The sequence below is a fragment of the Xyrauchen texanus genome, chromosome 19 (genome assembly GCF_025860055.1).
Source record: "Xyrauchen texanus isolate HMW12.3.18 chromosome 19, RBS_HiC_50CHRs, whole genome shotgun sequence".
NCBI lineage: Eukaryota > Metazoa > Chordata > Actinopteri > Cypriniformes > Catostomidae > Xyrauchen > Xyrauchen texanus.
The window spans coordinates 20,792,883-20,805,174 of NC_068294.1; the positions used below are offsets into that span (position 1 = coordinate 20,792,883).

The 12,292-nt window shown below is 39.4% G+C and overlaps 1 protein-coding gene across 4 annotated transcripts in view; it reads right to left on the reverse strand.

Annotated features, from left to right (window-relative positions):
- The window catches only part of LOC127659379 (protocadherin-19-like), an 83,449-nt gene that overhangs the window by 33,245 nt on the left and 37,912 nt on the right, over positions 1–12,292 (reverse strand). For all 4 annotated transcript variants that reach the window (XM_052149163.1, XM_052149161.1, XM_052149162.1 and 1 more), the window contains exon 3: positions 100–158. In XM_052149163.1, the coding sequence (XP_052005123.1) occupies positions 100–158 (59 nt within the window). The remainder of the gene's footprint in view (positions 1–99; positions 159–12,292) is intronic.

Genomic DNA, 12,292 nt, shown 5'->3' on the forward strand with positions numbered 1-12,292 from the left:
TATATATATATATATATATATATATATATATATATATATATATACGAATGCATTAAAATAAGAGAGTTTAGTTAATCTGATTGCTTAATAAAGACATACCTTTTAATTAGATGTGCTCTGCTGTTTACATAACTGGAGTTGATGGAATAATTCTCCGTCTGGGGGAAAGAGACAGAAGAGAGGAAATAGAGAGCAAGAGAAAGAGAACAAAACATTTATTTAATTATGCAGCAACCAAAATAATGTCATCAGTAATTGCCTTTCAATATAAATGTTATTTTACACAAATACTCTAGTTAGCTGCCTGGGCATTCAAAGACAAACTCCCCCATTCTTTTTCTAAGCACATGTGGCCTGTTTTGCTGCAGTGAGTCTGCTCCTGTCGTCACTCCTCCAGCCTCCCCCCAAACCCATCCTCAGTCAGACCACGCACTTCAAAATGTCATCAAGCCAAACAAGGGAAAAGATGAGGGATTGAGGGTTAGAAAAGAAAGTTTCCTCTATTTGAGTTATTCTTTTCCGTACACCATTTTTGTGGATGCTAATATAAGAATATCAAATAAATAAATAAATGAAGAGAAGAAATTAAGAGTATGCCAGGGGATTTTATTTTACTTAGCAATTGCAGATGAAAAGGCCTCAATGATTTGCATATGATGACTCTGTCCCACACTGAGAAAAAGAGTTCAAAGGCCTCTGGAAGTCAAAAGTGTTGGAATAAATCTAAGGAATATGGAGATGATAGCACCAAAAGATGACTAGTAACACACAATAGAGCTGTGTGATATATTGAATATTTACAATATGTTTGTGATGGTTTTGCTGGATATATTAAATAAGCAACATCATGAATATTGCAGAGAATTTAATGTGCTTTTTATTTGACAATTAAATTACATTATACTAATGTGATCTCTCTTTTACTGTCCAGTATGAGAGCATTAAGATAGATGATTTATAGCAAAGATTATATTAGAGTCAGTAAATTCTATTTATTTCCATTTCAATTAATGTACTTAAAACTGATTCAATAACTTATTATTTGAATATATAAGAAAATACTTTGTTAATACTTAAACATTTAATCATTATTAATCTAATTGGGTACCACTGTTTGTCAAATGATGGTTCCTCTGATTGAAAGCAAACATAAACATCAAGATATTCACTCACTGAGCACTTTATTAGGGACACTATGGTCCTAATAAAGTGCCCAATGTCTTCTGCTTTTGTAGCCCATACACCTCAAGGTTTACACCAATGTGTTGTGCATTCTGAGATGCTATTCTGCTCACAACAATTGTGCTGTCAGCTCAAACCATTCTAGCCATTCTCCGTTGACCTCTCTCATTAACAAGGCGTTTCTGTCCACAGAACTAATGCTCACGGTATGATGAGGAGGAGGGCGTGGCCAGGCCGTGATGGAGCACGGCCAGTGCTGAATTGGCTAATCAGCGGAAGAATGAGATAAGGGGCAGCCGAAGATGCTGGTTCGAGTGAGACGCATGTGGCCACGTTGGATGTGTCTGTATCCTTGTGTTTTATGTAGTTTTAAGTTCATTTGTATCATTAAAGTTTATGTTTACTGTTCAGCCAGTTCCCACCACCTCCTTGCCTGTCCTTATTTGTCAAAACCCAGGAGGGAAAAGGGTTGCGCTGTCGCAGAGTCCTCACCGCTGCCATCCACCACAGGAGCAGCCGCACCCGGATGCCTGGGGATGGTGGGTTCCTGCCGGCCACCGATAGTCGGAGGAACCATGGCCGTCTGCAGAAAAGGGGAGGAGCAGTTCCATCGACCAGGGGCCGGAGGACTTGCTGCTGTCCACTGGGGGAGGAGCTTCACGCCTCATCCTTGCCCGTCCTTACCTATTACAGTTTGATTCAAAACGAGGCATTGGGCACAAATAGGATGGTGAAGTTAAGATGTGCATGCACAGGGATGTTCATGATAATATTTGGTTACCCTCATCATTAAATTCCGGGGAAAAAACATAAAATCGAGGTGGCAGATAGTCCCCGCCTCACCCATACACAAATCTTGGGTACAAATTGGCTGGAATTTACTGGTTATTGAGGGGAATTTGTGTGGATGGGTCCTGTAACAAAGTGTCTCGTGTGTGGTTTGCAATTCACTGGCTGGGGTGGCAGAGCCATGGCCGTCTAAGTCAGCTCCACGTCAGTATGACATTAGGGAGGGGGAAGTGCTGACTTCCCCAGCCCTTAAAGGATTCCCTGCAGGGGATTTCCCTCTGGAGAAGACGTGAAACGAGACCCTTAGGCACGCTTTTGATCAGGTGAAAGTGATTGATGGTCAGCACCTCCAGCCAGTTATTGGACTCACATATACAGTGGGTACGGAAAGTATTCAGACCCCCTTACATTTTTCACTCTTTGTTATATTGCAGCCATTTGCTAAAATCATTTAAGTTCATTTTTTTCCCTCATTATTGTACACACAGCACCCCATATTGACAGAAAAACACAGAATTGTTGACATTTTTGCACATTTATTAAAAAAGAAAAACTGAAATATCACATGGTCCTAAGTATTCATACTCTTTGCTGTGACACTCATATATTTAACTCAGGTGCTGTCCATTTCTTCTGATCATCCTTGAGATGGTTCTACACCTTCAATTGAGTCCAGCTGTGATTGATTATACTGATTGGACTTGATTAGGAAAGCCACACACCTGTCTATATAAGACCTTACAGCTCACAGTGCATGTCAGAGCAAATGAGAATCATGAGGTCAAAGGAACTGCCTGAAGAGCTCAGAGACAGAATTGTGGCAAGGCACAGATCTGGCCAAGGTTACAAAAAAAAGTTCTGCTGCCCTTAAGGGTCATAAGAGCACAGTGGCCTCCATAATCCTTAAATGGAAGACGTTTGGGATGACCAGAACCCTTCCTAGAGCTGGCCGTCCGGCCAAACTGAGCTATCGGGGGAGAAGAGCCTTGGTGAGAGAGGTAAAGAAGAACCCAAAGATCACTGTGGCTGAGCTCCAGAGATGCAGTCGGGAGATGGGAGAAAGTTGTAGTAAGTCAACCATCACTGCAGCCATCCACCAGTCGGGGCTTTATGGCAGAGTGGCCCTACGGAAGCCTCTCCTCAGTGCAAGACACATGAAAGCCCGCATGGAGTTTGCTAAAAAACACCTGAAGGATTCCAAGATGGTGATAAATAAGATTCTCTGGTCTGATGAGACCGAGATAGAACCTTTTGGCCTTAATTCTAAGCGGTATGTGTGGAGAAAACCAGGCACTGCTCATCACCTGTCCAATACAGTCTCAACAGTGAAGCATGGTGGTGGCAGCATCATGCTGTGGGGGTGTTTTTCAGCTGCAGGGACAGGACGACTGGTTGCAATCGAGGGAAAGATGAATGCGGCCAAGTACAGGGATATCCTGGACGAAAACCTTCTCCAGAGTGCTCTGGACCTCAGACTGGGCCGAAGGTTCACCTTCCAACAAGACAATGACCCTAAGCACACCGCTAAAATAACGAAGGAGTGGCTTCACAACAACTCCGTGACTGTTCTTGAATGGCACAGCCAGAGCCCTGACTTAAACCCAATTGAGCATCTCTGGAGAGACCTGAAAATGGCTGTCCACCAACGTTTACCATCCAACCTGACAGAACTGGAGAGGATCTGCAAGGAGGAATGGCAGAGGATACCCAAATCCAGATGTAAAAAACTTGTTGCATCTTTCCCAAAAAGACTCATGGCTGTATTAGATCAAAAGGGTGCTTCTACTAAATACTGAACAAAGGGTCTGGATTCTTAGGACCATGTGATATTTCAGTTTTTCTTTTTTAATAAATGTGCAAAAATGTCAACAATTCTGTGTTTTTCTGTCAATATGGGGTGCTGTGTGTCCAATAATGAGGGAAAAAAATGAACTTAAATGATTTTAGCAAATGGCTGCAATATAACAAAGAGTGAAAAATTTAAGGGGGTCTGAATACTTTCCGTACCCACTGTACTTATTTTTCATATCATTAAGGATTGGTTGTATCAGGTGACACAGGACACTCAGACAATGGAAAATACAACCCAGCTGTTAGTGCCAAAGAGCTGTCATGAAATGTTATTCCAGGCAGCTCATTATAATTCAATTGCGGGACACATAGGACAGGGAAAAACACTGAACCACATAATGGGCCATTTCAACTGGTTAGGCATTCATGGGGATGTGTGCAGGTGGTGTGTGGCACTAACCACCCCAAAGCGCCGTTGCACCTTCTACAAATGGGGGAAGCCTCTACAAGGCTTCCCCATTTGAGCTGCTGTATGGGTGTCAGCAAAGCGGCATGCTCAACGTCAGGTGGGAAGCTTGGTAGGAGGGACCTTCAAACAGCAAAAAAAAAAAATATTCAGTATGTTCTTGATCTTAGAGCAAAACTACACACTTTGGGTCGACTAACACAGGAGAATTTAATAAATCTCAATAATGTCAAAGCCGACTGTATGATAGGGGCACTCTGCTATGGGAATTTACACTGGAAGACAAAGTATTACTTGTATTACTTGTATTCCTCCCAACATCAATCTCCAAATTACTTGCCAAATGGCAAGCGCCATTTGAGATCACACGACAAGTGGGAGATCTCGATTATGAGGTAAAACGAACATGTCAAATATACCATCTCAACCTCCTGAAATTATGGAGGGAGGCAGTCCCTGTGATGTTGGAAATGGTGGTTCCGGAGAGGGCGAAACTTGGGCCAGAGGTGAACTTAAAAGCCAATCATGTCACTTGTGGGGACCACCTCTCACTGTTTCAAGTCACAGAGGTTGCCAAGTTGTAAAAAGAATTGGCAGACGTATCCTCGAATTTAAACAGTGGATAGAAGATGTGTGTGCATGCCACCAATTGCGTAACCACACCAACTTCATGTTGATGTTGGCTGAATTCCTTTTTGAATGGGTTTATTGGCTGCTATGAACAATTAGAGCATTCCCTGCAGTCCAAATGTTAATCTAAAGAAAAAAGAAGAGTGGTCTCTCAAAAACATCTCCACAGTCCCTAATCAGGACGTATAGTCATGTCTCATTTCTGCCCACCTCATTGCTGTCCACCTCAGGCCAGTCAGAACTCCAAATACCATGTCACCAGCTGCTGTGTACCGTCTCACCTCCATGCTCACCAATTACCTAATGCATGATATTTTTTTTAATTACAAGTGATGGCTGACCAGGCGTCTAATTGAGATTTTTGGGTGGTGATGAAATATGGACCCACTGAAGTTTAACACAGTCTTTTGTGTGTCGGGATGTGTATGTTCTTGATTGTGTGGGTGTTTGGTGTACCTAATTAAACCTTAAGTCATCAGTAATCAAGGATATAATTTATAAAAATACATTTTAATTAACATAATATTAGCAGACCTCTATTTGGAACATACTCTTGTTTGTTCTCGTCGTAACTCACGAGGTAGTTGCTTCTTAGTTCCTATCTGGCTTGGCTCATTAAAATCAAAGTAATGGACATGGGCAATGCAATTATTCCAGTACTCTAACAGGGCAGGTGTATAAAAATATACCAATGTATATGCATTTTGTTATACCACCTGTGCTCTACTTTATTCCTTCTGAGAACTCATAATAGAGCCTTTCCATCAACCATACAAAGATTAAAGAACCGCTATGGACTGAGCAACAAGGAGAAAACTAAAAAAAGAAAAAGACAGCATATAAATTAGGGATGCACCAATATCAGCTTCATCTCCCGTTCCAGTTCCGATACCTGAACTCTTGGTATTGGCCAATACCAATCCGATACCAGTGTTGTATTTTCCTTAATCAGTTTAGAATATCTATACTTCACTGTGTGAAAGTGATTGGGAATGCTCTTTTATGTGTAAAGAAACACAAACCTCTATTATTTCTTTATAACATACAAAAAACAAAAACTTTGTAAACTAGTCTATTTGATAATGCAGCAGAAAAAAATTACAGTAATTCCAGTGAAAGTATTCAGTAGAATTCAAATAAACTTCACAAGTCATGGACTACTTTAATGGTGCTTCTATGGTTCTTTTATGATTTTTTTATCTTGACAGTAACAACCATGAATAACACAAAGTATCGGATTTGGATTGGGCTTGTCGGACTGATACCTGATCCAGATAAAAACATCAGTATCGAAGCCAATACCGATCCAGGTATCGGATCGGTGCATCCCAAATACAAATTTCCTCTAGGCGGCAGGCCCAAAATTGGTTTTGAATGGTGGATCTGCATTAGCCTGAGTTCTGCCAGGATAATGAGATTCAAGGCCATTTTACCCACACATATTAACCTCTACAATCCCTCTTCTCAGCTGTGACTCTTAAAACAAACAAGAGCCATGTTAAAATGCAGTTACACATCATAGATCACTGACCCTTTTAAGAGAAGAGTTGCCATCGATGATACAGGCTCAGTCTGATCTCAGCAGATTTCCTTCTGTTGACATTTTGATCTCCCTGTTTATATCAGAGTGGACTAATTGGAGTAATAGCTTTGGTTATGCAAATGCGGTGCCTGTTCCACAGAGACATATCACGGCTGGAGATTGCGAAATGTGGTTCAGCATTTTCAAGCAGATATCAACATAACATAAATAACATAAGTGTCATAATTCAACAAGAAAAATATCTATTGATGTGTGCAAATTATTCACTAATGGATCGTGCTTCACCCAAAAAAAAAGAGGATATCAATTCTATTGTTCAATGCACTTTTTATGATTTCTTTAATTCAGGTTGATGGCAAGAGGGCATTTAAGAGGCGCCCTTGGCCCTTAAAGGTCTTTATGCCAGAGAGCTTCCATGCATTAGCGGTAATCCTGGTAAATTCCTGTAAAGTAATTTACTTTATGCCTACACTGCTGTCCGCCATCAAAGTTTAAGGGATATAAATATTTCTTTCCCAGAGTTTGGGTTTCATGCTCGGAGATGAGGGCTGCTTAAACTACAGTTTGGCTGCAACAAATGGCTACTTAATCAGGTTCTACAATGTGTTGTTATGATCCAAGTGGCTGGAGTCACCATATCCCTGCAATGACACCTTAGCAAAGCACCCTAGTCTAGTTCTCTAACCTCATTCTGTTTCTCTCTCTTCTTTTCTCTCTAACCTGTCACCCTAACTTCTACAACCCCCCTATCAAACTCCACCTACATCAGCCACCGGAGAGGAAAAGCAATCTCCTCGCATAGTTGCCACTGTGAGATTTGATTTGCCTTTTTCACAGCGTGATAATTGGTTCCGTAGTCCGGATGCGAGGGTGTTCATTGTACAGGGGTAGATGCACAGAGCAAGGCCAACAGCAGTTTTTCAAGTGCCAAAGGCCTAGAATAAAAAAAAAATCCTCTGATTCCTTGGCTCATGCCAAGTCGAATGCTCACAATGGTTTCAATCACTGTCTGACTATATTTTCCGCCATTTTGAATTTTCCAAAAAACTACTTATTCAAACTCCTCATAGACCGTACATCCGAGTTGCACTACATTTTGCACATATCATCTGAGGACAAAAATTTATTAAAAGCATTTTGATAGACTAAACCGTCCTCGAATAATGCTTCAACTAATTTTACTGCGAGCATGCAAAAATTGCCACGCTTAGGCATATTGACACTTGTGATATTGTATTTATTATACTCATCATGACTTGAGGGTACCAGCATATTTTCGGCACAGCACCACAAAGTGGTCAGGAGATATGAAAAATTAGACTGGTCTCTAAAGATTCCTTGGGGCATTCCATTCCATTTGGGGCATCGGACATTTTTTTTTTTTTTTTTTTTAAATTCTGTATTTTACAAATGCTTTGGCTTATGCTTACGAAACTTGGTATACATCATCAGGACTATGCCTTGAGAGTACCTATATAATTTGGTTCCAGCTCCACCTTGTAGCCAAAAATTATAACAATATGATTAAAAATGCATGTAACGTTTGATGAAATTGAACTATTGTCCTGTTACTGCTCTTTGAAGATTCCACGGGTCATGTTGAGTACCGTGATAGCCATGATATATTTGCCATGGTCAGCTATACTTCCTGTTTGACATTTTGAATTAAACTTTCTTTTTCAAACTCCTCCTGGGCCGTAAGTCCGATTTGCACGGAATTTGTAGTGTATTATCTAGGGACTCTTCATGACAAAAAGTTATTTTCAATAGACGGTTCTCAATAGTGTACCAACAAATTTGATGGCAAGTCGCCAAAGAGCATCTGAGGATGCATCTATGCAACACTTTACCACATGAAACTTTGTGTGTGTCATAATGATCACACCTTGACCTCACCATGTACATTATAGTTGGTTACTGTTCCACATATTGGTCAAAATGTTATAATTAATTGTATTTTAATTTTAGCAATTCTATTTGTGTTTTTTATTCTGCTTTTTTGAAAGTCATAATCAGTGATGTCCAGTGACACTTCGGTACATGCCATATGTTTGCCCCATAATTGCTGCTTGCAGCTATATATATATATATATATATATATATATATATATATATATATATTTTAGATAAATATGGGTGGTTTACAAGGAGATTTTTTTTTAGATTACAAACTGGTAATTACATGGGTATTATGCTATAAATGTGGTTTATGAGGACATTTCTAGTGTCCCCATAATTCAAATTGCTTAAAAAAAACACACTAAACGATGTTTAGTATGGACTAAACATTAAATGTAAAAATGCAGAAAGTTTTTTGTGAGGGTTAGGTTTAGGGGTAGGGTTAGGGGATATATTCTATAGTTTGTACAGTATAAAAATCATTATGTCTATGGAGAGTACTCATAAGGATAGCTGCACCAACGTGTGTGTGTTTTGTGCTGTTTGACTGTGTAAATTGACATGGGGCCTATCACACTGAAAGCCAATCTCAACATGGAGTTTCTCTTCCTAGACATCAATGTCTGTCTCATTTATTTCCTCACACTCCCTCTTTTCATTGTCGAACATGCAGCCTTTCTTTTCTCTAAATCCCAAAGTATGACCCGGTTTTGACACGAACACGTAGTTGAATGCTCCACCTTTTAAAGTATACTTCATTTGACTGTGTGCTATGACTGCTAAGAGATGCTGGACTATTTCTCTTCAGGAGTTTAGACCCATAGAAATGTCTTTATATTCTTTCAGAAGTTATATAAATGCAGGTATCTCCTGACCTCCTTACACATGTGTTCTTGACATGCACATACACTGTTGTTGTTTCCATCTTTGTCTCATGTTGTATAGCAGCAATTACATCGTCTTCTACCACTTCTTCGTGACAGCAACGGCTCAAATGTGATTGTTGCCACCTTTTGGACCCACTTATTAGTGCAGATAATTACATGTGCATGTGCATACTGCGCATTAAGAATACAAAAAAATATTAAGAATAGGACTGGATTTATGCTTTCTTCACCAGCTCAGAGAAACACAGCATGACGGGTGGAAATACTGAGCCAGTGTTAGGTTGCCAACTCCTGATTATAGAATTTCCCATAGATCCACTGCCATCTGCTAGATTATAGATTTCCCCTTCTCTTGCAGACCGTATGAACACTAGAGGAGGCTTTAAAGCATAAAGAAGGCAAAAGACTGCCTCAGGCTCGCCCTGGCATCGGGATAAAATTAAGTTTTCTATTCCTGCCTCTTCAGCAGGAGCCATGATGAATATGAAGACTTGTTGATGTTGAATAGTGGTCGGCTACCTACAAACACAAATTATAAAGAATCAATCGCAACAGGAGCCCATGTGACAAATAAGTTGCCATTTCATTCCACTTCATCACCTGTCAATTGACACTCAACTCAACTTGCTCCATTGCAAATCCATCTTATTATGAAAGGGAGTCGTTTCCGAGTGTAAATGCTTATAAAGCTTTTTCGACTTTAAACTGACAGCAACACAACCTGTCAGTCCAAAGTGATGTAATCTGTATTATCAAAAAACAACTGGACAAATATGTATACTTTAAAAGAGTCTCAGTGTATATATGCATTTGCTCAGCTTTGCATTATTCCACTAGCTATAGAAAGACTCCATGGGGGACGAAACGGTGTGTTACAAATGATTAAACACAATACCCTTTCCTACCTAATTAGTTCAGTGTTTCTTTCACTGCGGACAATAGCTGATGTATTTCCTTTAAGCAAAATAATCGCAAAGCACTTCTTAAAGGGTAATCCATGGTTAGGTTAACGATTTTAAATGCACTTTGCAGAGGGTGGTTCCTTGCCTCCACATCACGCATTTAAAATCGTTAAAGGCACATCTAGCCATGGATTATCCCGCTTATACCATGGTCACTTGCCAGAATTTATTAGTTAAAGCTGTAATATATATTTTTTGCAGTGAAAATTATAACTGGAAGAATAAAAAATAAAGGTTAATTTTATCTAAGGGCAGTTAGATCTGCAGTTCCGCCTGTTCTAAATCAGACACAGAGGTCTTGGTCAAAACTGTCAATTTAAATGCACAATCCAGAAATAATAGTCCATAGAATGTAGAGGGGTTGGCACTCCAGAGAAAATGTATTATTTAATTTTTGTTCATTCTCACTTTCACATTAACGTGGAAAAAACAATGTTACAAACGTGGAAGTGAAAGTAAAAGTAAGTAGCACTTTTAGTGGCTATAGGTGGCACTTCAGCACAGTTTAAATCATCTTGCATCACCTTCCTGGAAGGCGAATGATGCATTAAATAGGTCCTGATTTCAATCTCTCACCCTCCTTGCAAAACAAGCTGAATTCCATTATATTATTCTGATGAAAGTGGTTAGGAAATATTTTCAATTGCTATAGTTGTACTCAAGCAAGTTGTATTGCTTGCTCTGTAATTTTATGTTGCTATAATTACAAACAGCGCATTAATATCGAACTGTGATTAAAACTGACCGGAACTACCTATGCTTTCAACGGTTTCAACAGCATGCATTCCAGCCAATCAGAATCGAGTATGAGAACAGACCATGGTGTAATAAACAACTAAAGAAGCAGGAATGGGAATTTCCCCAATTAACAGCTACATCATAAACAGAGAGCAGGGAGCAAGAGTGGAAAAGCCTTTGTGTTTGGTCCCGTTATAGACTCATCTGCTAAGAACTGTAGGTGCCATTCGCCTGCAGTTAGTTTGTATGTGATTAATTATGCATACATTTATAGCAACTGTGTTAATAATTCACAAGGTCATATGTCAAAGCTCTTTGCCTTTTACATGATGATTTTAATAACCCATTCTATCATACATACAGTATGTGCATTCCAGCAAGGAAGGCTGTTCTAGCATGTTGTTTGCTAACATATGGCAGTATTATTACTGTGATACACCTCTCTTATCTACTGTATATATAATTGTGTGCATGTAATTTTGTACTTTGACATTTTGTTTCAACAAGAAGACTTGGTGTTAGCTTTTGGCCTTTTTAGTGTTCCGCAATTGATCAGATACTCTGTACACTATAAATAGCGGTTTTAACTGTACAATATCCATATCGAGCAGCAAGTCTATGTGTGTGTGCTTTATAGACTCACAATCTGCTTGGATGTTTTACAAGAAGCAGACTGGTCAGTAATATAATAGACAATAGGGTGTGTGTGTTTGTAGTGGTGGTGGTGATGGTAATAGGTGAGGGGTGCTTGGCTATCACATTAGTTTTTCTTTTTCAAGGCAAACTTCAGCCCTAGAATCTAATGAAACTCAAATGGTGGTGACTTCTATAAATCAATCCCATGGGATTGACGCCCATGTCCACCTGGCGTCACCTGGGATGGAAAAAGAGACACTTGGACACAATGGTCTTGGCACATACAAACCCATGCTGATTCACTAGCCTTCAGATAAAGAGACGTCGCATCCACAGGCTGTTAGTTACTGCCTCTATTGTCCCACGAAATTAGTTGGTTTGAGTGCTTTGTATAAACCGAAAACATTTGGTGCATTGTATTAATTACCCCAAAAAAATTCATTTGACTAGTCCCTCCTTTTTGTAAAAAAAAAAATACAATTGCAATATCTGGGTAATTACAAGGAAGTGAATGGGGCCAATCTGTAAACATTAAAACACTAACTTTTTTCAAAAATATAGGCACAATATGTAAGCAATGTGTATGTGATACTCAATATGCAATATGCACTGTATGATAAATCACTTACTAACCTTTTTTGTGTAACATTATTTCCAATTGTACATCTTTGTTGCCATTAGGACGTAATGCCATAAACCATAAAACAAGCCTTAAAACGATGATTTAAGCAACTTTACAACTCAAATAAAATTCTGCTGTTTCTCCCTT